Source organism: Carex rostrata, chromosome 23, assembly GCF_964058835.1.
Source record: "Carex rostrata chromosome 23, lpCarRost1.2, whole genome shotgun sequence".
Classification (NCBI taxonomy): Eukaryota; Viridiplantae; Streptophyta; class Magnoliopsida; order Poales; family Cyperaceae; genus Carex; species Carex rostrata.
In genome coordinates this window covers 5,636,680-5,660,242 of record NC_135940.1, presented here as the reverse complement: position 1 = coordinate 5,660,242, position 23,563 = coordinate 5,636,680, and the positions used below count along the sequence as shown (strand labels likewise).

The window sequence follows — 23,563 nt, the reverse complement described above, 5'->3', positions numbered from 1 at the left end:
CTGGAATGATTGTGGTTCAACACTTCTTTAAAATAAGTGAAATAATTCATGCACTCCGTTATCTTCATTGGAAAGTTGTTTAACTTTTTATAGATTTCTTAAAAAAATTCTCTTACTTTCACAATATTTATATCATAATACGTGTAAACACAGTTCTACAACATATTGTATGTAAGTTAGATTACATAAAGCAGTAAAAATAAATAAATAATTCTTACGAACTTTTGTCCAGCTAAATTATAAAATTTTCAGGTAATAATATAAAAAAAGGGTCGTCTTTTGCTTGCTGAATCTCGCTCTTTGTTATCCTTTGAAAAAAAAAATTTCTAGATTAAAGCCGCAGCCAACTTAAAATTTTATTACAAAGAAAATGTTTAATGTTTATATACAAAACATAATGTACGACAATTACAAAAATAAAAAGAAGAAGAAATTAAAGTGTACAAAAAGCATGCATTCACATGTTTAAATCTCTATCTAATTAATGTGTATGACACATTTGAAATTTCACTTGTCCTCTCAAATCAATTTATCAGCCTATAAAGACAAGTTATAGCTACCATGAAGACCTTTATAGAATTTGGACATATCCGTTTGTTACGAGATTATACAAAATTATATTTTACATAGATGGAAATTCATTTTTGAAAAAAAAAAAGTAGAATCTATGAATACAGATGCGTACATGATTGTTTATAAAAATATCTTGAAATGAGTGTTTGGTTGTATTATGAAACTAATTGTGCAAATTTTTGATTTAATTAAAAATATATATTTCTATTTAAATTTCACAGCTGTTTAAAATAAGAAAATAATTACAAAAAAATAATTAGAGAGTTTGTGCTTAAAAAAAAGCCAATTGTGTTTGAATCCGGACTTGTACATAGTCCTACAATTAAGGGCATAGTCAATAAGGTCGAGAGAGGCAACTATCCCCTATGAATTTTGAAATTTTATAAAAATTTTAAGTCTATACTAACTTTGTTCCTCTAAAATATTATTTACTTCCACTCTGAAAAGTTCAAAATCTGTCAAGCGCCAATCAAATGCACTGTTAAAAAATAATTTAACAACCCAAATATTTCGCTCTTTTTTTTTTTTTTTGAAAACCTTCACAAAAGCTGCGAAGTCGTGAGAATAAATCAAACTCTCGACTTTTTGAGTAACCAACAATTCTAAAACTTTTTTTCTAGCCAATAGTGCTACCTCCTCTTTCTCCTCTCTCTCTTAATATGGTGATTTTGGATTTCTCCATTGCCTCTCTCTAACTCCAATCTCTCTCTCTCTGGGTCACTCTGTTCTATGATTTTACAGTTCTTAACTTTACCTTTTATCATTTTATTCTTTTTTATCACTCAACTTTTGTTTATTTAATTACCTCCACCTGCGTGAGGAGAGAGATTGAGAAAGAAATAATAAAACATGAGTCTGGGTTTTTGGGTTAAAAAACCCCACTAAAATGTGAATAATTGAGAATAATCTAGAAAATTTTGGAAAAATAAAAACTTCCGATTTAAAAAAAAAAAAATTCAACTACACAACTCGTATGAAAAATAGAAATTTATATTAGTGCAACACCTAGTTGTATCCTTGTATGTAAAATATTTTTTTTGGAATAAGGACTTCCATTAACTTTTACATTAGTTTCTTTTTTAAATGATTTTTACTGAAATCAAATTATGTCTTTCCATAAAAAAAATTACGTACATTAATTACATATCTCCATTTCATTATTATGCACTTATCTCCATTACATTATTATGCACGTAGGGTGTCCGATCCGCCAATGGCTGCGATTGAAAGATGAAATTTAAGATTTAATCTCAACCCTCTAATTATATAATTTGTCTTCTTTTGATTAAATGCATCTGAATTATGTGTAGAAGTCTAAATTCAACTAAAAACATACTCACCACACATACTGCCACACAATGCATTACAATTAAAATTAAATAAATTCTGAAATTGAGCTATATAATTTGTTTCCTTATTTCATTTATTCCTTATCTCATTCATTCCTTATCTCTCCCTCTCCAATTTAGTGTTATAATAATGTTTCCTTATTTCTTTCATTCATTATTTCTCTTCTATGTTGTTATAGCTATTGCCATAAGAATTATAGAAATATTATCAATTTTGTTTTTATACAGATCTACACATATCACAATGAAAATCAATTGAAAATCTTAGAAGCACAAATCAGCGGAACAGGAAGAAGGGAAAGAAAACAAAATTGGAAAAGTCGCCAAAAATATGAAATCATTGGTACTTAAAATACCAATGTATTTTTAATTTCAGGTTTTTTCGTTCAGTTTGCTTATGGCATGGGTATTATATCTAATCAACTATATCAGCCTATTAGGTATTCTATTTTGTACAAATTAATTTAAAATTGGAAAGCTATTATTTCAAATCATTGGTACTTAAAATACAAAATCATCACATCATCAAATTATTATAAGAGATCACAAAAAATACAAAATCATATAATTCTATTCAGAGATCATGTCCCTCAATTTTTAAATAATTATTAATTTTATTGAATGATTTTTTTTCAAAACAAAATTTCTCTTATAGTGTGTTCCGTTGCAACGCACGGGCATGATACTAGTTACAGTAATATGTACATTACATATGTAAGATGTGCGATTTTAGTTTCTTATATAATAAAGACCTTGAAACTGACAAGTAGTACCGGTTCAGAAAATATATATCTAAGAATTGGTTCCTTTGAGAAACAACAAATAATTAATTTAGACCGGCTGAGAAAATATCTAGTAATTATCTGATTCCTTGCAGACACAACTAGAGGTTAATTAGTCTATTTCTAATCCAAATTAGATCACTAATTAATGTGTTCAACAGATGCAGCACTTTCCAAAACCAATTTAATTCAAGACTCAATGTATACCGGTGAAGAAAATATCTAACAACCATCAGGTGGATTAGAGTGCGAAGTCAAAATAACATATATACTGTGCGAAGTCAAAATAACATTTTTAATATTTTTATCTAAAGAGCTCTATAAGAGTTTAATTAGAGTGCATATAAATAATTAAAGTACACACAATCCAACAAAATGTTTATAAAATATGTTTATATCTTGTCTTAGATAAGCATAGCACAAGATATATATATACACTCACTTACAAATGTGTTTACACTAATTATGAAATTTGTTTGTAGCTGTGTGCGTATTTCTATATATAGAAAAATCAAATATATTTTGCACAAAATTTGTACGAAATTCATAACAAAACGAGAATAATTCATTTGAGAACATTAAACAATTAATCATTTCGATAGTTTTCACCAATTATATAATTATTATGCTTTAACGTTCTTTAAGCAAATCTTGAACATGTATTCAATTAAAACATTTTTAATAAAATCTCAACTAGCAAACAAATCAAAATCTACATACATTATATTAGAAAAGTGATCAAACATAATATATAGGTAATTGCTCTCAACTCATTTTACATATAATAATTAACTAATAGCGATTTATAGTGATTGAAATTATAAAGATAAAAAATGAAAATATGCGATAAATTAAGTATAATAATTGTCAACAAAATTGTTTCTTTCTTTATTCAAAATTGCTTGTTCTTTATTTTTTTGAATTCAAAAATATTTCATTAAATAAAAAAAAATTGAAAATTCAAATTTCTCCTTTTTTTCAAATCCAAAAAAAATATTTTTTTTTATTACAGTAGGTCCTCATTTCGGCATTGGATAAAAAACAAGATGTTAACCTCCCAGTAAATGGTTCAAATTTTTTATTTAGAAAGGAGATTAATAAAAGTGGTACTAACTTGGTTACCAAATGGACCAATAATTTCTGGAGACTTTAATTGGTCGATTTGTAATCCAAATTATACCCAATAATTAATTCAAAGTATATATCGACAGTAATTAAGATACATGTCATCATAACACGAACAGCCCCCCTTGCCAATAAATGGATACAAACAGAAACGGACAAGAGCAGGCGTGAGACGGGGTAAAAGAAATAGGTGAGAATGTGAGATGCAAACGGACAACAAGAAACTAACAATTACTACACATATTTGATTTGTTTACATTAATTATTAGTTACATTGGTCATGTTTGGTTGTGGAGTAAGAGGTGGAGTAAATTCCTTACTCTACGCTTTAAGGAGTCAAACGAGGAGTAACATAGATGGTTTAAGATGGAGTAAGATTTGAGCTAAAGCGGAGTAACTTACACCACCTAGAGAGGTGGTTTAACTTATTCCACCAAACATAATTAACTTATTCCGATTTAGCTTGGAGTAAGAAATTTAATCCGGTTTAACTTTACTCCACAACCAAGCATGACCATTGTGATGAGAAGTTTTCTTTTGAGGGTTATTGTTACAAAAATTATCACTTTAGCAATTAACATTAAGATCATGGTCATATAAAATATAAATAATAAAATACCATTGTCATGATTAATATAAAAGTTTTATATATTATTTATCCACGTGTTTAATTTGTTATTCTAAACATCTCGATCGATATTGACATAAAAGATCAATATTAGTAAATATGATTTTACATATGGATCCAAAAATTTATAAAGATAAGTATCGTTTCGATCCTTCATCGTCCTTCCATAACTATTTCTCAATTGTTGTACGTTCGTTACAGCAATCGTCGTGAATTAATAATTTAATAGAACTAAACGTTGAATTGTTAGAATTAATCATTGGATAGTTCAAACTATTTCTGGACTTCTATAAGTGGCTCTTCAAACTAATAGTCATGCATAACGGATCATAAAAACAATTGTTATAACGATAACAAAGATAATGTGAATTCAATCCGAGACAGTGCAGATTTTGCTTTATTTCAGTTATCCACAAGTTTCTCTCTTTTTTTTTTTGCACTAAATTGAATTATTCTATCTTTTAATGTATTTTTGGATAAGTTTTAAATAAAAATCGCCGTGAACAGTAATGAATAAACTGAAAGAGAGGTTCTATATAATCTCGCCGAACAAAAAAAAGATTGAATGAAATTGTAGAATTGAGAAAACTGAAATTGAATTTCTACTTTGCAATCAAATTTTTACTTTTAAATGAGTATTTTTTTTCCCAAATAGTATTTTGTTATTGTGTTAAGTAATTATTTTTTTATGAGCTAATTATCTATTCCATAAAGATGTTGAAATAGAAAAAAAAAAATTTTAAAAAAATGAAATTGATTCATTTTCTAATAACTTAAAATACAAGTTTACTCAACGGTTTAAAATAGTGCTTATGTACTAACAAATCAGTAAAATTAAGACTACATAACTATTTGGGTATATAAATTGGAGTCTTGCCTTATGCAGTCTAACTAAATAATAAGTTGAACAAAACTAACATATCATGTGCTTACTAAGAGAATTTGGTGAGTACAACTTTAAAAAATACAACGATAAATCTAAACTGTTGAAATCGATATACTTCACGAGTTGCGATATTTGTACATACAAAATTTTGAAACTTTCAAATTCATTTAATACAAAGTAAAGCAGCTAAAAAATGAAAAATAAATGCATTAAAATAACTTATACAACTTCATTTTTTTTTATCACTTGACTTTGTGCTAAATGAATTTAAAATTTTAATTTTTTACATGTACACACATCACTCGTGAAGTATATCGGTTTTAACAGTTTGAATTTATCGTTGGAAGTTAATTCGATAAATTTTAGAAGTTGTCATCAAACTCTCTTGATTAACACATCGTATGTTAGCTTTGCTCTAATAAGCTGCACAGAGAATAAGACTATTTCAATCCGAGTGCTTGGTTTTCGCTCTTTCGTCCAGAGAGCAAAAAAGAGAGAGAAAAAAGGAGATTTAACCTAGTCGCCTCATTTTTCTACTCCATTTCATTCCTCTTAATTTCTTATAGATCTCAATCCAACACACTAGTATACTCCCATCTCACGTCTCTATCTCCTTGAGTGTAGAAGAGAATGAGAGAGGGGGGAGGGAGCCGAGCCAAGCGGAGCCGACTGGAGCTGAGAGTGCGGTATCGTCGGAGCTTGGAGCGTATAGTCTTTACTCATTTCGATCGGAGTGAGGCGGTAAGTTGATCCGATCGTCGAAGCACTGCGGTGAGTAGATCTGACCATCGGAGCACCGGGGTGAGTAGATCCAGCTGTTGGAGTGCGCCAGTGAGTAGATTCGGCCATCGGAGAGCGACGGTGAGTAGATCCGGCCGTTGAAGCGCCGCGGTGAGTAGATCGAACCATCGAAGTGCGGCGGTGAGTATAGTTCGGACCATTGGAGTGCGGCAGCATCGAACGAAAACAAATCAAATCGTGGAGAAGGTTAGAGAATGATGTATTAGGGTATTTAAGAATATAAATAAGTAGGATTAGATGATTAGAGTAGTTTAGATAAATTAATGAGAATAAAATAATTTAGATTTAGAAATTTGAGTCATTTGATTCATTATAAATAAGTTTTTTATCAATAAAATTATTAGTTGGCATTAACTTTAAAAAAAAAAATAAGCTACACAGAGGATTCACGCTTTTTGGCTTCTAAATTAATAATTCAATAAATTTGAATTATTATTTTAGAAATAAAATTAATGAATAGTAAATTAATTTTTAAATCACCTCAAATTTATAGCAAATTTGTCTACATCATAGAAAATATATTTAATTTTTTTTTTCTATTTTAATAACGTTATGTAGGTTGCCGGTTGCGACAGTTGCACAAAAAATTGCAGTCATTGAGGCCTATCCTATTAAATTATTTCTTTTCAAAGTCACCATTAAAATTCTTAGTACTCTGTAGTCTGTTAATATTAATTAATGATTAGTTCTTCTTCATGATATCTTTCAATTAATTTGTAGGACCAAAACTTATAATGCACATCATTTTAATTAATTCTCACTTAATTCCAACAGACGCAACAATAAATGTAACAATAAGAAAGATGCTGTTCCTTTACTCCGGATTTTTTTTTTTTTTTTTTTTTTGTGAGGAAAGTTCCTTTACTCAGAAATTAAACCGTAGTTGTAATTAGAAAAAAATGGTAAACAAAATGGGTTACCTTGCTGTTTACCATTTAGAAAACATTAAGAATTGTAAGCACATTTTTGAAATTTTTTTGAGCCAGCGCTCATCCTGATTCTACTTGGCTCAGCCACTACTTCTTTGTCTCCCCTACGATGCTGTCAGAGAAAAAAAAAATTGGGTAGCTCTTAATTTTGTTATTCCACAGGTAAAGTTAATTCCTATAAATTTAATTATGAAAATTAATTATCAAATAAGTAACAATTTGGCGAATTCTTTGCCTTACAAGAGAAGTTCAACTGTTACTATTTTCCAGAATAATCTCGCATATAAAAATTATGATCAATGAAGAAATGCTGACAATTGTAAAATGATAGGGATCTATTTCTAATTAGCTAAGGATGATGTACCAATTGGTAAATTTCATGAATACCATCTGGCAGCCTCTTGCCCGATTTAAAAAGAAAAAAGAAAAAAAAAAAAAAAGAAGAAGAAGAAATGCTGACAATTTAAGGCTAAGTGTACAAAACAATAGTCCCACATTGGCCCATAATAATACTACATTACATATGGCCCACAAATCTGATTCAATCCATCTCACGATTACTACACCTATACGAATTCACATCCTCGCAGGTACCTGACGAGTGGATCCGGACCGTTCTTTTTAACTTTGCACGAATCTCAAAGCCCAATAATAATGGCCCCTTCACTAGCCCGAATCTCAAAGCGTCTGAGAGTTAATGTCAAACCGTAAAGTGAGGAACATCTCCGAATCCACTGATTACGACTGAGATAATGCACAAGTCAACACCGAAGCATCGTACTCGAAAATAATAATGAAAACTGCTGGGGGCATGAAAGTGAAAAAGGTGACAACAATAAATCAATCATGAAAGTTACAGGCTTAAACAATATACACCAACCACACCTTTACCAGAAAATACTATGTACGTTTCATATTTCGTACCTCAAATCAAGATTCAAATGCATCTTGGAATTTTTGCATGATTCAATTTTTTTTTACAATGCAGAGCATTACTGTATTTTTCTATGCTCTCTTCCTCGTTATTTTTTTCGACATACATTCGCCAAATGCTTTTGATCCTTTGTACGTAATGTGTGGCTCCACCGGTACCTACACAGCAAACAGCACCTATTGTACCAATCTCGAGCACCTCTTCTCCTTTCTTTCCACCGGAGCTGTCACAACCGAAGGGTTTTTTAAGAATGCAACTGGAACAGGAGCGGATCAAATCTTCGGTCTTGTCCTTTGCCGAGGTGATGTCAATGCTTCTGTTTGCACCAGGTGCCTTAATCAATCCTTCAAAGATGTAAATAATATGTGCCCCTACTCCAAAGAAGCGATTATCTGGTACGATATGTGTCTTCTTCGGTACTCAAATCGATACTTCCTTGACTCAACTGACAATTCACAACAGATCATTATATACACAACGGGGGGTAGATTTAGCGGATGGGATTCATCAAGCAATGCTCATAAGTCCTACTTGACCACAGTGATGGCCACTTTACTGAGCAGTGTATCAGACCAGGCGGCATATAATTCAACAAAGCGATTCAGAACAGGCGATATAAACATAACGCCTTCTCTACCGGTGATATACAGCCTGTCACAGTGCACACCTGACATGTCAAATGACACATGCCGTGCGTGCTTACAAGAATTGATCGATCGTATGCTCAATTACTTTGACGGGAGGACAGGGGGGAGAATTTTAGGAGTTAGATGCACTCTGAGGTATGACACGTACGCATTCTTTTCTGGAGATCCAGATGTATTGCTCGGATCGAATTTGGAACCGGGAATATCAACTACAGCTCCTGTTGTATCTGCCAACAAACCAACTCTGGGACCCAATTCAACAAGTACTTTGGCTGGTACTAATAAAGGTAATTGCTAATTAAAAACATGGGTAAAATACAAGCTAGCTCACACTCATGGTAATTAAGGAAGCAAATTATATACCTTTTTAGTCCTCAGAGGTACCTTGTCATGATTCTTGATTTTTTTTCGTTCTTTTTTGTTTAAAAAAAGAAAAAGCTTCTTATAATTAATGCAGATGTTACCTGTTTATTTAGATCTCCGAAATCATTGAATTCACATCCTCTCCAATACTACACAAGGGAATCTTTTACAATTAATGGATCTGGACCGTTCTTTTTAACTTGGCACGAATCTCAAAGCACAATAATACTACCCCTGCACTATTCCGAATCCCAAAGCGATGAGATTTGATCTCAAACCGTAAAGTGAAGCCCATCCTCTACAGTATTGTAGAGGAGCTGAATCCGAAATCGTTAGGGGTCGTTTATTTGTCCCTTATATTTTTTTAACTTGATAATGATCCAGTGTACGTGGATTGAGGATGAATTATTATTTATTATTTGATTACAATATGAATTTTATGAAAACAAAAGTATGGCAGTTGGGACATTTTCCGAAAGGTTAGAAAGTAATAAAGACAAATACATCCGAAATAACTTGAGCAGGGTAGGAGATGAGCCTAAAGGAGTTGCAATTGTTGGTTCAAAATATTTTAGCTGATTAAAAAAGTTGTTAGTTTTAATTGCATTCAAAAGTTTCTGTAAAGGAAGTCAAATTTGAACCTTTTTAAGGGTTGGGCAGACAAATACAGTTGAAAATAACATCAGACCCAGAAGTGTGCAATATTTGCATATTGTAAGCTAAATTTCTTTCTATATAGATAATTAGATAAAAATTATTGGTCACTGTTTCCCTATTTTTTTCTTAATTAATCAAAATTGGTTAATATTTTTATTTATTTTTGTTGATCACTTTATAAGTTTATATTATTTTTAGTCTGATAACAAGTATCTTTTGTACTAAAAAATATCAACTTGTATTATTAATAGTTGCAACTCAAATGATTATCCAGGAGGAGCGAGCAAACGCGTCACTATTATCGTCAGTGCAACTCTGGCACTGCTACTTTCTGGCTGTCTCATTGTCTATTTGTGGATAGCAAGGCAAAGATATGCCGCAGGTTTTGTTTTTTAAGCAATTGACTGTTACTTATCAAAACTTGTTTGACAGAAAACTTATCTGGTAATTTTTCTATTCCAAAAGATTTAGATATGAAGATAGCAAGGCAAAGATATGCCGCAAGTTTTGTTTTTTAAGCAATTGACTGTTACTTATCAAAACTTGTTTGACAGAAAACTTATCTGATAATTTTTCTATTCCAAAAGATTTAGATATGAAGATATCTGAAGAAAGAATGCTATCTAGCAATGAACAATCGAGTATCTGGAGCAGAGAGAGTAGTTCAGATTTCCCATTCTTCGATTTCAATCAAATAGCTGAAGCAACAGAGAACTTCTCATCTGAAAATAAACTCGGCCAAGGTGGATTTGGACCAGTGTACAAGGTTCCTCCCCCTGTATTTCTGAAAATTGAATGAGAAATAATTATATTCTAGAGTAAATTTTATTAACAAAACATTCAAATGATGGAGCATTCATATCTACGATTATCATTTTTTTTTTCGGAACACGGATATACCAAGAAAGTGGATAGATATATCATTATAACAAAAAGGGTATAAAGTGGTAACAACAAAATATAGATTTTATTATGACATGAAACTAAAAAAGTTAGTTTTTGTGAAACTCATTCCATGGTTTTTTAATTCAGGGTGTGGTACTAGATGGGCTTGAAGTAGCAGTAAAAAGGCTTTCAGCACAGTCATGTCAAGGAATAGTTGAATTTAGAAATGAAATCCACCTTATTGCGAAGCTCCAGCACCGAAATTTAGTTCGGCTGCTCGGATGGTGCATCCAAGGCGAAGAGAACTTGCTTGTTTATGAGTTCATGCCAAACAAGAGCTTGGACTTCTTCATTTTTGGTACTTCTCTAGAAACAATTTCCTTTGAAATAGATTACTTGATTACTTTCTAAAAGCGGATGCAATAAAAAGAATTTTTTGATTTACAGTAAAAAATATAAATGCAAACTTGTATAATGAAGTTAATAATTTATTTATTTCTTCAAATAAGTCCGTACAGAGCCATTAGCTCTTTTTCTTCTGTGTTCTATTTGTGTATCCTTCTTTTTTCCCCTTTTACCTCTCTATTTTAAATATATTTTTATTTCTACATTTTTCATTCTACTGAACTAACGTATATGTGAATGTCGTATAATTAGATAAAATAAGAGGAGCATTGCTAAATTGGGAAAAACGATTTCATATAATTGAAGGCATTGCACAAGGACTTCTGTATCTTCATAAACACTCGAGGCTAAGAATTGTTCACAGAGATTTGAAAGCAAGCAATGTTCTCTTAGACTCTGACATGAATCCAAAGATATCAGATTTTGGTTTGGCTAGGATCTTTGATCCAAAAGAGCTCCAAGCAATAACCAGCAGAGTAATCGGAACATAGTAAGTACCATGCAACATACCAAATTATACATCTTACAATTTGGAAAACAGGAATTGTATTAAAAATCAATTGCAAAATTATATTATTAAGGTTCATAACACGATATTTATTACCTTTAATTAATTTTCATTTCAGTGGTTACATGGCTCCAGAATATGCATCTGAGGGCCTTTTCTCAGTAAAATCTGATGTATTTAGCTATGGTGTGTTGCTTCTGGAGATTATAAGTGGCAAAAGGAGTTTGGGTTTCCACCAACATGGAGTTTCTCACAACCTCCTTGGATATGTAAGAAAATTAGTTGTTTGCATATATATTATTTGCTTTCAATAGAAACATTATGTCACTAACTAATTAAATCTTTGAAACAGTTTACTTTTGGTCTTGCTTGTCTCGGTGCAATGCAAAATTTTATTCATCTTTTGTGGCAATTTTTTTTGTCATTTCAGCTATTTTAACACTAGTATTATTATAACAGATCAATTTTCAAGAAGAATTGATTTAGAATAATTCATAATTGCATTTGATTATATGCCGAGACTGATATTTTTACTTAGATTTTTATTGCTACAAAACAATTTTTCAGGCATGGGATCGATGGAAAGAAGGTAAAGCTTTTGAGCTAATTTCTCCGGTACTAACTGAAGCACCACAAAGACAGGTAGAGAGATGCATCCATGTGGCATTACTGTGCGTACAAGAGAACCCTGTCGATCGACCCATCATGTCGGATGTCATTGCCTTTCTCAGCTCTCCAACTATAGTGATACCAGACCCAAATCAACCGGCTTATTTCAACGTAAGAGTAAATTCTAGGTCCATTGCCGACGTATCGACAGATTTCGAAGGCTCGTCACGCTCCATGAATTACGTGAGCATGACTGAGGAAGGCAGATAATAATGTTGCTCCCAATTATTGGTCATTGTCAAAATGAATGTAATTAAGTCAATAAGTAATGCAAAACTGTCATTATTATTTGTTGTTAAATTGTTAATATCTGGTCTTTTATCAACCTGAAGTAGTAGTGCAACATTGGATTTGAATTTAGCCCCAACCTGTCACTGAAATAGCTGATTTTTAAAGACATAATTGGAAACAACAAAAATACCAAGGATCATTTAACAATTTTTGAATTTTTCGTTTTCGACAATAATGACAATTTTTAAAAGTAAATCTAAATCAAATACTATAGGGATCATTTATATGATGCATATATCGTATAGAAAAAATTTATAAAATTTAATGTATACTTCACTATAAATCTAAAGTGACTCAAAATTTAAACAACCTAAACTTAGCAATGCTTAATGCATCAAAAAATTTAATTATTAGATTTTCTATATCTCCAATAACATACTTAATAATTTATTTTTCTAAGTTTTAACTTTATTAATATTGATTTGAAATTTGATTAATAAATTACTCGAGTCGCCTTCTGCGTATTGGTATCAGAAAACTCTTTTTTAACATCACTGTAATGTGCTTGTATATAGTTTTCATTGGGTTTTCCCTTGAATATGTTGTTTCACAATGAAAGCTTGTTTAGATCAGACGATAGAGCAATTATGTAGAAATGTATCACATTGACCGAGAGCAATTATCGGCGAGAGGCGGACGGATGTGTAAGCAAATAGGTGCTAACTGCTAATTATCGGGTATTGATATCCACACAACATAATTTGTTACGAAAACAGCATAATTTAAAATTTTAATTTTCATAGACAAATTTTAATTTTGAGATGCAATTAAAGTGTAAATTTGTCTATCAAATTAAAATTTTAAATGATGTTGTATCAGTAACAATGCGGATATCAGTAACCTCATAAATCAATTAAAAAATAATACTTGTACGCATCTCACTGTAAAAAATCCTCATAACATGGAAAGTAATGTGAATTCCATCAATTTTTTATTGCCTAATAATTAATTGTAAAATAAACTGTAGTTGATTAAAATTTTGAGATTGCCAATTACCAATAAGATAATAAGAATATCAAACTATTACATGCTGCTCTGACTCCTATACATCTTAAATTACAGCATTTTTTCATTATTAACCTATCAGAAACTATAAACCAAAATAGTAATCAAATTATAATCCCAAGAAAAAATAAAAAAGGAAGGACCCCATGAAAAAAACAGCTTTTAACTTCTATCGTGCGCTATAATCCAACCAAAATTCTCAAGTTCTTCATTAAAAAGTTCTTCATTAAAAAGTTCTTTATAAGTGACTATTGGGAGGAAAAGCATCTTCCACAGCGGTGAGGGCAGTGAGGCAATTAAGGGTGCTCTTTAGGATATCCCTCTCTCTCTTGAGCCTGGCCGCTGTATCCTCCATCTCGAGTAACACCTGTTAAAAATAATGAAAACTAATTAAGGCTTTAAGAAATCATCCAGAGTCTGGCTATCTGTCATAATACCAGTGACAGTACTAATCGATGGCATGGTGTAAAATTAGAAACCTGATTAGCTGGTAATATACCAAATAAACACAAAAAAAATTCCAGAGTCTGGCTACTGTTATTTCAGCCTAAATACCACCAACTCCAAGACCTATTGAACCTGCTTCGAACAACAAATCCAAACCGATCTACTTCATGCGTGGTGAGTTCCCATGCAAAATTTACAATTTTTCGAATTTATTTAGTATCAAGTCAAGCGGTCAAATGTGGGAGTTAAAATAAGTTAATTTTAATGCATTCATTTTTTATCATTTTTTACCGCTTGATTTGGTACTAAAATACTCCTAAAAATTATAAATTTTAAACACATCACTTATAAAGTAAATTGGTTTGAATTTTGGAGCTAGTGGCAAATGCCACCAATGTCACACTAATCAGACTAAAAAAATCCAAATATAAGAGGGTGTCTCACCAAAATTGAACTGGTATTTGTCGGGATCTAGCAAGTACCCAGCCTGACATTTTTAACAATACATGCATAATTTTACAAGAATCTTCTTAAAAAGATTAAGCTTGTATCCTACTTCCTTCGAGTCAAACTAGCAACTTTACCAATATTTTCAAGTACCATACCACAGCCAAAAACTCCCCATAAGCAAGCCATTTTTTCTCGACATTACTATATCCCCAATTTTTTCTCAACATCACTACAGTTAATGAAGTTTTAAACAAGAGTGAGGCTATGGTACTATGCATAGCACGGATTGGTCCGTGCTATGGATCAATATCTTCGTTTTTGAAGTCCAAACAATCGATTTGAACTGTTCAACATGATCTCTATATGAAATATACTTGCAGGTTAAATTTTATATTTTTTTTAGAATTTTTATACTATGAAAATCACTTTATCTAAAAGACTAAACCATTCAAAAGTAGTAATTGTCTACATATCTAAAAACATAGTAAAAAAAATTCTAAAAAAATATGAAATTTAGCCTGCAAGTATATTTTCATATAGAGATCACATTGAACGGTTCAAATCGATTGTTTGGACTTTAAAAAAGAAGATATTGATCCATAGCACGGACCAATCCACGCTATGTATAGTACCATTTCTGTATGCCGTGATATCACTAAAAAGTACAAATACAAACCTGTTGCTCATTTGGTATAAGACCAAAATAACTCCCGACAATGAAGGAGAAAGGAGTGGGGAACAGCCCCTTCCATAAATCAACATCTGCTTTTTGGGGATCTTTCTTCTCCCTATCAAGACGGTATGATAATCTTATAACATCCTTCAAGTAATTCTCCACTTCTGACGTTAACTTTTCCATGTCATCGCCTTGTGCCGGGTCTGGAGGTGGCCGGTCTTCCAGCCAGTTCACTGCCGCCACCATGTACGGCTTCGTTCGTAGAATATAGTTGATGCGAAACCTCTCCTGAAGTTAGAAAATATAAACTAATTACGGTGATCTTTTTTTTTTTTCTGGTGAGGAAGTCTTGCAAAAACACTACAATGATATCAGAACAAAAGTATCATTTTACTATTTTATATGCATTTTCATTAACTATACATTTCTAATTTGTCATCTTTTTTTTTTTTAAGTATAATATATTTGTAGCATTTTTTGCTAATGGTAACTGTTCTTGTTTCAATCTCTGGTGAAAAAATTTTAACATGTCAGAATGTAATGGTAAAAAAAATAAAAAATTACCAGCAAATATTTATCCTGTCAATAATCAGATACAAGTTAACCTTTCTCCATAATTGGGACCTTTTAACTATCTTTTTTCTGAAATGAAACTTTTATTCTTTTCCTACACCAATTAAAAGTTTCCCTTCTCAAGCCCAATGAATTGCAATTATAATTTGAACTTCTAACAAAGGAAATTAATCACACACCTGTCCTTTGCATATGATAAAGAAATGATCATTGGGATGTTTCTGGTGCTGCACCACCTCAGCAACACATCCAACCTCAACTGAAGCTGAAGAAGGATCGGTAGGGTTAGAGAATAAAATTCCAAACCTAAGATCCGTTTGGATTAAGGTTTGCAACATAATCCGGTACCTATACTCGAATATCTTTAAAGGTAGCTTCATGCCGGGGAAGAGAACGAGAGGCAATGGAAATATGGGGAGTTCGACAAGATTGGAGGAGATGGAATTATTGGATGGATTAGAGGAAGCGAGGCAGATGGAAAGCTCATGTCTTTTGATGCCGTTGGTGTGGTAGAGAGGTTGCACGAGAAGTGTTCGACGTTTTGCCTGAGAAACTGGGAAGAAACGGGGCAGCGAGGGGAGTGACTGCGAGAGTAGAGCCATGGAGAGTTATTAGACTAATTTGGGGGGTGGGAATGGAAGAGAGAGAGACACAGAGAGGGAAGGTGCGCAGAATCCGTATCCTCCCAATGTGCGCACGGATTGAAGCAAGAGAAAATATAAAATCAAAATATGAAAAATAGTGGATCAGAACGAGTGGCACTGTGAGGAATTTTATCACCCAATATAACTCAAATTTTGATTTTAGATGTGAATTGTCAGATCTTTTATAGCACGATATTAAATGGGCTCGTGTAGGGATCTAAACACGTGAAGTTGCGTATACATGAATTATAGCTGAATTATATCTGAATAATTTGCTTTTTAGGTGATGTTGAACCGAACGCCGAATTATTTAGTTGATTGAATTTTGATCGAATTAAACCCAAATAATTCACGAATTTTACAAACTTTTCCCTAATTTTACGAATTATTCACGAATTTTTTCCAAACACTTTTCAGAACATTTTTTTTATTTTTTGCTTTCTTACAGAACTGAGATTTCTTGTCCGGATAATTTCAAATCATTCGCGAATTATATCCGAATTATTATCAAATCACGAATTTTTGACCTTGCCGAACCGAACCCGAGTAATTCATTTGTCAATATGATTGTGATCAAGTCAGATTTATATGTGTCGTATCATGTCGTAATTAAATTTGAAAAGATTGTCACGTTATGTTAGTTACGTTGTAATCATACATGATATGTTCAAATGTAATCAATTTGTCATGTTTGATCATATTTAGCTTTTTTTCTTCATAATTTAGATTAATTTGTTTAAAATTCACTATTCAATCAATATCTAACAGTCATAGTCACACGTGACTCATACGACCACGTTCCATGTTATGCTATGATCGGATCTTTCGTGTAACGTGCCGTGTTGTATCAAATTTTTAAAAGATGATCACATCTAGAGTGAAAAAAAAACTTGACGTGCTGTGACTAACACATCATGACTTTGGTATCATGTCATGCCATACCGTGATCAAGTTATTTTTTCACGTGCCGTGACTATAATGTCAAGAGTTGGTCACACCACGTGAGTCATGCCATACCGTGAGGCACACGAATGGTCACACCACGTGAGTCACGCCATTCCTAAACATGCTGTGACCAAACGTGACTCGCGTGATTATTTGATTATAATTTAGATTAGTTTTTTCAAAATTTACCATTTGGATCTAGCAATCCTAATTACATGTGACTCGTGTGACCACATGCCGTACCATGACTAGATCTTTCACATGACGTTTTGTGATGTGCCAAATTTTCTAAAGATGGTCACGGCACATGAGTCACAGCACATAACCGTGTCGATGGAGCCAATTTTGTTATACCATTTTTTCTACTCTAGTCACATCACGCAAATAGTCATGACACGGAACACGCAAATCATAACACGTGACCGGTACATGTGTCGTGCCGTGCCATGACGTATCCGGTCACGTTATGATTTTTTTAGATTTCTAAGCTCGTGCATTCCATCATGCCAGATGAAACCAAATTTAAGTTATTATAGAGATGAAACCAAACTTTCGAAATATAGAATCAAACATATAGTCAATTATATAAAAAATTATATATAAATAAATAAAAAATAAAAATCAATTGATCTCATTTTTTCTTCATCAATCCGCCTCTGATGGCAGACGAGCCGACTCGTACTGTGAGGGGACTCGAATGCGTATCCTCTGAGATATCTCAGATTCCTGCAAAACGTATTTGAAGGTAGAGATTTTCCAAAGAGACGCAAAATATGAATATCTAAGAGGATGCGAATTCCCCTCTGGGGGTATGGAAGGACAGGGAGGCTGTTATAAGACACTCCAAATTGTACCAAGCAAGTGTTCTCTTTATTTCAATTCAAATCAATACTCAGGGGTAGATTTAGAATTTTCGTCAGGAGGGCAAAAAAATATCGAACCGGATTTAAATAGCTAATCAGGTTTAAATTCATTAATTAATTAGGTACTCGATAAAAAATATTGCTTTAACTTATACATTTCGATACTTTGGCTTGTAATTTCTGATTTTTTAACCTATAATTCTAATTATCAATCATAATTCAATTTTTTTTTAATTTAAACTCTAAATTTAACTTGAATTACAATTCAAACATTCAGAGGGAGGCAAAAAACAATTTCAAAAAAGAGCAAAATCGATCAGAACATCCCGATCTCTACTAAACTCAAAATCTAGAAGGACAGCCCCTGGAACACTCTAAGTCTACCCCTGTCAATATCAAATGCTAATATGATAATTTCAATTGCAATTGCAGAAATATAGGATAATTACCAGTTAGAAATCTACTTAAAACTATCACAACTGAAGTTTGAAGTTCCGATGATTTATAGTTGGAAATGTAACAATAAAAATTACAAAGATGTTATGAGTATTAAAATATTCAATAAATTTAACGAATTGAAATTAGAATGAATTGTAGGAATAAAGATATATTAATCTTAATTTAAGAGAGATTTGTCAAAATTGCCACTCTGACAAAAAAGAAATATCTTTTACAATTGCAATGATAAAGATTGCTCTCCTTTTGACTCATTTGGATAAGACATAAGATGGCAAAAGAAAAAAAATTATGGAATAGTTTTATATTAAAATGGAACATTTTGAAATATTTCTAACAATGAATTACAATATAACAAATGTTTGTCGCATAACTAATCGAAATAAAATGAACCTAATATCTAATAATAAGGTGGTTTATGAACCTAAATATTTTATTTCTATTATATACTCTAGAATGTTTGTGTGGACATATATACATATCACATTGTCAATTAAATGTCCATAAGACGTTGATACCGGATGAGTTCTTATTAATCATATATTTAAAGGTTCTCTATTAATTCTATCCCATAATTATTATTAATTATGGATTCATAGGTTCTCCATTGATTCTCTCTATGAGATAGAAGAAGAAAAATCGAAATGAAATTAAGAATTCAAAAAAAAAAAAAGTAGAAGATAGAAATTAAGGATTCAAAATGAATAAATTAAAACTTATAATCGAACGATTTTGTCTTTTTTTTTTCATTCCGAATTACTATATTGATTATGACCTCGATATTTAAAAAATTGGATAAGCTAAATCCATATATTGAATTGATAATTAGGTGATCCTAAGCAATATATTAGAAAAGTTGGGAGTCAACTAAAAATTGTTTAAGAATGTATATTAAAAATTTAGAATATACGAGACATTATGCAAATTTCACTAAAAAATAGGGGATCAATTGATCACTATCAAGTATCAACATAACTTAGCCCTGCTTGTGTGGGTACCAAAGTATAAATTTTATTAAATATGTATTAAATATTATGGTCTCTCTAATGTTGTTCGATCCAAAATATACATATTATATATTTTCAAAGTTTAATTTGGAAATGTTTATAAATACTAGATATTTCATCAAAAAATAAAACATAACTCGATCATTACAACACAAGACAATGCAAATTATAATTTATTTAATATTCTATGAATTAAAATTTGCTGCCAAGAAATAAGTCATCTTAAGATTGGCAATTATACAGAGACAAGTATGATACAATTGAAATTTTTTCGTTACCTTTAAATTCTAACTAAAGTTTCTATTTTTTTATTATAGAGACTTTAATGCTACCATGAAGATATAGTTTTAAGATTGTTTGATCCATCGCAACATTTTACAAGCTTAAAATGCTGGCGTTAAAATCAAGAAGAGCATTATAGTATCTCAATTTTTTAACACAAATATTTGTGTGGAATTAAGGGGACAAACTGGAGCAAAAGGACATTTATAGTAAACAGGATAAACAATTTCATGTGCCTGGAGCATGCCGGCGAATAAACACACTAAGGACTACAGCGAGTAAATTGGCCCCACAATGCAGAAGTAAAAGAACCGTGAGCCAATACATCTCCGGAAGTCCGGGGCACATGATTTTTAAATGTGGGACCCACTATATTTGTCAGGATCCGGTTGATGGGCCGGAGGTCGCCACGTGGCAGCTTATCCATTCAGTATATTTAAGAGGCTCTGTTTGTTCGACTCAAATATGTTGCAATCCTCATGAATTTCTACAATTTTTTTCTTTTTTGAATCCAATTCGAATTGTTTCGAAATATGTGCACATAAAACTTCTGAAAAAAGTTATTTTGAAATTTATTCTCCAAAATAAAATTAACAGTTGGATTCGAAAAAGAAAAAAATTTGTAAGATTACTATTCACCCACGGAGAATTACAGCAGATTTATTTCCCTGTTCGTTGGGGATGCGGTGCAGCCATGTGATTGATATTTATTTACAAGGCGTGCAATTTCTATTGTGCTTGCGGAAGTGCAAAATTAAATTAAACATGGCCTATAATAGGTAAAGCCGTAAAGGGTGCTCTGGGCTCAAGTTAATTATTCCTTGATTGATTTGTACCATTTTAATTGATAGATATTAGAGGAGCTCATATTTTATATCGTTTTTAAAATCTAAATGTTGATCTGAACCGTTCAACGTGATATCCATATTAAAATATAGTTGAAAATGAAATTTTATATTTTTTTAATTTTTTTTATTATTTTTAAGATGGGTTGTAAATCACTATTTTTTTAACGGTCCAAAGACAGTGACTATCTTAAAAAAATTTCAAAAATTATAAAATTTCATCCCTAGACATAATTTAGCATACATATCTTGTTGAGCGGTTCGGATTAACAATTTGGACTTTGAAAATGAAGTTATAAAATATGAGATATAATGAAGTATGAAAAACATGAGGCATTGGAACTCTTCCCTAGATATTAATTGACAAGTTATGTTATTATTGCTGCTGCTGTTGTTTTACTAGAGCTAAGATACTGACAGAGTAGCTTTTACTTCATGCAACGCACAAAGTGATATCCAGCAACGTTTTATTTTATTGTCAGTGCACTGCATGAAGCAAAAACTACCCCGTCAATATCTTCACCCGTTTTACTTCAGGCCCAAACATTGCTTCCCGTACAACGGTTGTTTAGAAACAGAGGCTCTTTAGGCAGTTATTTGTTCTTGTAGGCCCGTTTGGTAAGGATATAGGTCATGTTTGGTTGTGGAGTAAAGTTAAACCGAATTAAATTTCTTACTCCAAGCTAAATCGGAGTAAGTTAATCATGTTTGGTGGAGTAAGCTAAACCACCTCTCTAGGTGGTGTAACTTACTCCGGTTTAGCTCAAATCTTACTCCGCCTAAGTTACTTCTCGTTTGGCTCCTTAAGCGTGGAGTAAGGGGTTTACTCCACAACCAAACATGGCTGTAAGATCAAATTTTAAGCTGCATTGAGCCATTGAGGAGAGTCCTACAGTAATAGAGTAAGAAAATCACTTTTTAAGAAGATGTTAAGTTGGAGAAAATTTTAAACCATTTAGAATCAAGACCTAAAATCTTAAACAATAAAAATATAATAGTCCTAAGAGGTGGGCTACGGTGAGTTGCGAAGTAAAACGCGTTTCTACTTCACGCCGTATTTTTATTTTTAAAGTCCAAATGACCGATCCGAACCGTTAGATGTTTAATCCATATTGAAATGTACTTGGAGAACAAATTTTACATTTTTTGAAATTTTTTTACTATTTATTAAGCATTTTTGAAAATTGCTGTTTTGCTGTGAACAGTAAAAAACAGTAAAATTTTCTGGACCATCAGATCAGCGACTTTTAAAATTGCTTAATAAATAGTAAAAAAATTCCAAAAAATGTAAAATTTGGTCTCCAAGCACATTTCAATATGGAGAACAAGATGAACGGTTCGGATCGATATTTTGAACTTTAAAATCGCAAAATATGAGTGTGAAGTAAAATAGTCGCTTTACTTCGCAACTCACCGTAGCCCACCAATTAATTTCATTTCATTGAACAATAAAATATACACCAAGTATATATCAGAAGAAGAACATCTTAATTTATGGTTTTTGAACGTAAACCAAATTATTATTATTATTATTATTATTTTGGAAAAAAAGGTGTTTTTCCTCTTAAGCAAACTACTGTTAGGCATCATTAAATAGTGAAAACAATTTTCTTTTGCAAGTAGTACAAGTTATTTGTTTTAATATAATTTGATTGAATAAAAAAATATATCTCTTTGATCCAAGCTAATTATTATGTCGTTATTAATCCAACCTAATGGCGGTGGTTTAAATAATGTCAGGTCCGGTGAAACTTATAACTTTATGAATTATAGAATCAACAATATTTTTAAAAATGGTATAATTCTCTAAATTAACAAAATAAGCAATTAAGAAAATTATTAAATAAAATATTTTTTAAAATAGTACTATAAATAAAGAGATGGGCTACGGTGAATTGCGAAGTAAAGCGACTATTTTACTTCCCGCTCATATTTTGCGATTTTAAAGTTCAAAACGCCGATCCGAACCGTTCATCTTGCTCTCCATATTGAAATGTGCTTGGAGACCAAATTTTACATTTTTTTTTTACTATTTATTAAGTAATTTTGAAAGTTGCTGATCTGATGGTCCATAAAATTTTACTGTTCACAGCAAAACATCAATTTTAAAAAATGCTTAATAAATAGTAAAAAAGTTCTAAAAAATGTAAAATTTGGTCTCTAAGCACATTTCAATATGGATTAAACATCTAATGGTTCGGATCGGTTGTTTGGACTTTCAAAATAAAAATACGGCGTGAAGTAGAAATGCGTTTTACTTTGCAATTCACCGTAGCCCATCTCATAAATAAATATATTTTTTCAACAACTCAACATATTTATGATAAAATAAATTGATATACATAATACATGTAAGTTTAATTAAACAATATTTACTAAATACAATGTGTATCTCTAAGACATAGAATTAATTTGTACATAACTCCTTTTCTTCTACAATATATTTCAATCAAAATTAATAAAAGAAAATACGAAGAATAGTTTTATTATTGATATTATAAATTTTGTAAGACAAAATAATTTGTAATATTAAATCATGCCTTAAAATTAATAATAATAATTTGTAATATTAAATCATGCCTTATCAAACAAGGTATAACTTTAGACATCAACTAAATATGAATAGTTTAGATCGATCTAAATTAAAATAACCAAATTAGTACTCATTAGTTTTAGTTCACAACCAAATACCACCTTTAAACTTTATAAATGAACACTTATTCGACAAATTTAAGGCTCTTTAGAATGTTAAGAAGCTCCAAGCCTATAAGAAAGCTTACTCTAGCAACCACCATTGCTTCCCTGTCGTTTATATTTTATATACTTTTTTTTACTTTTACTTAATTCTATTTGTGAGAAACGGTGCTTCTCTGTCGCGGCATTTTTAATGCGCTCTTTAAAAAAAGAAATTGTTCACTGTTTTGGTCAGCTAACATTT

At 31.4% G+C, this 23,563-nt stretch overlaps 2 protein-coding genes and 1 pseudogene across 2 annotated transcripts; 2 read left to right on the top strand and 1 right to left on the bottom strand.

The window, feature by feature from the left end:
• The first annotated feature begins 8,082 nt into the window (after nt 1-8,082).
• Nucleotides 8,083-8,952, top strand: LOC144575213 (antimicrobial ginkbilobin-2-like protein pseudogene; annotated as a pseudogene).
• Nucleotides 8,953-10,282: 1,330 nt separating this feature from the next.
• LOC144574497 (G-type lectin S-receptor-like serine/threonine-protein kinase B120) lies at nt 10,283-12,384 on the top strand. Its single transcript, XM_078324456.1, has 5 exons — nt 10,283-10,440; nt 10,707-10,917; nt 11,217-11,454; nt 11,591-11,741; nt 12,040-12,384. Exons 1-5 carry the CDS (start codon nt 10,291-10,293, stop codon nt 12,349-12,351), a joined length of 1,062 nt encoding a protein of 353 aa, XP_078180582.1. The 5' UTR covers nt 10,283-10,290; the 3' UTR covers nt 12,352-12,384.
• A 1,015-nt stretch (nt 12,385-13,399) lies between these two features.
• On the bottom strand, nt 13,400-16,321 carry LOC144575060 (uncharacterized). Its single transcript, XM_078325183.1, has 3 exons — nt 15,763-16,321; nt 15,011-15,298; nt 13,400-13,804 (listed from the first exon to the last, which is right to left on the bottom strand). Exons 1-3 carry the CDS (start codon nt 16,183-16,185, stop codon nt 13,676-13,678), a joined length of 840 nt encoding a protein of 279 aa, XP_078181309.1. The 5' UTR covers nt 16,186-16,321; the 3' UTR covers nt 13,400-13,675.
• Nucleotides 16,322-23,563: the final 7,242 nt, after the last annotated feature.

Bases quoted from the DNA above. Each gene is read 5' to 3' on its own strand.
- LOC144575060 (XM_078325183.1), bottom strand. From the start codon at position 16,185: ATGGCTCTACTCTCGCAGTCACTCCCCTCGCTGCCCCGTTTCTTCCCA. The intron at 15,299-15,762 runs GTGTGTGATTAA...TTCTAACTTCAG, and splicing joins TTATCATATGCAAAGGACAG to GAGAGGTTTCGCATCAACTA. The intron at 13,805-15,010 runs GTTTGTATTTGT...TATTTTTAACAG, and splicing joins TTATACCAAATGAGCAACAG to GTGTTACTCGAGATGGAGGA.
- LOC144574497 (XM_078324456.1), top strand. From the start codon at position 10,291: ATGCTATCTAGCAATGAACAATCGAGTATCTGGAGCAGAGAGAGTAGT. The intron at 10,441-10,706 runs GTTCCTCCCCCT...TTTTTAATTCAG, and splicing joins GATTTGGACCAGTGTACAAG to GGTGTGGTACTAGATGGGCT. The intron at 11,455-11,590 runs GTAAGTACCATG...TTTTCATTTCAG, and splicing joins AGCAGAGTAATCGGAACATA to TGGTTACATGGCTCCAGAAT.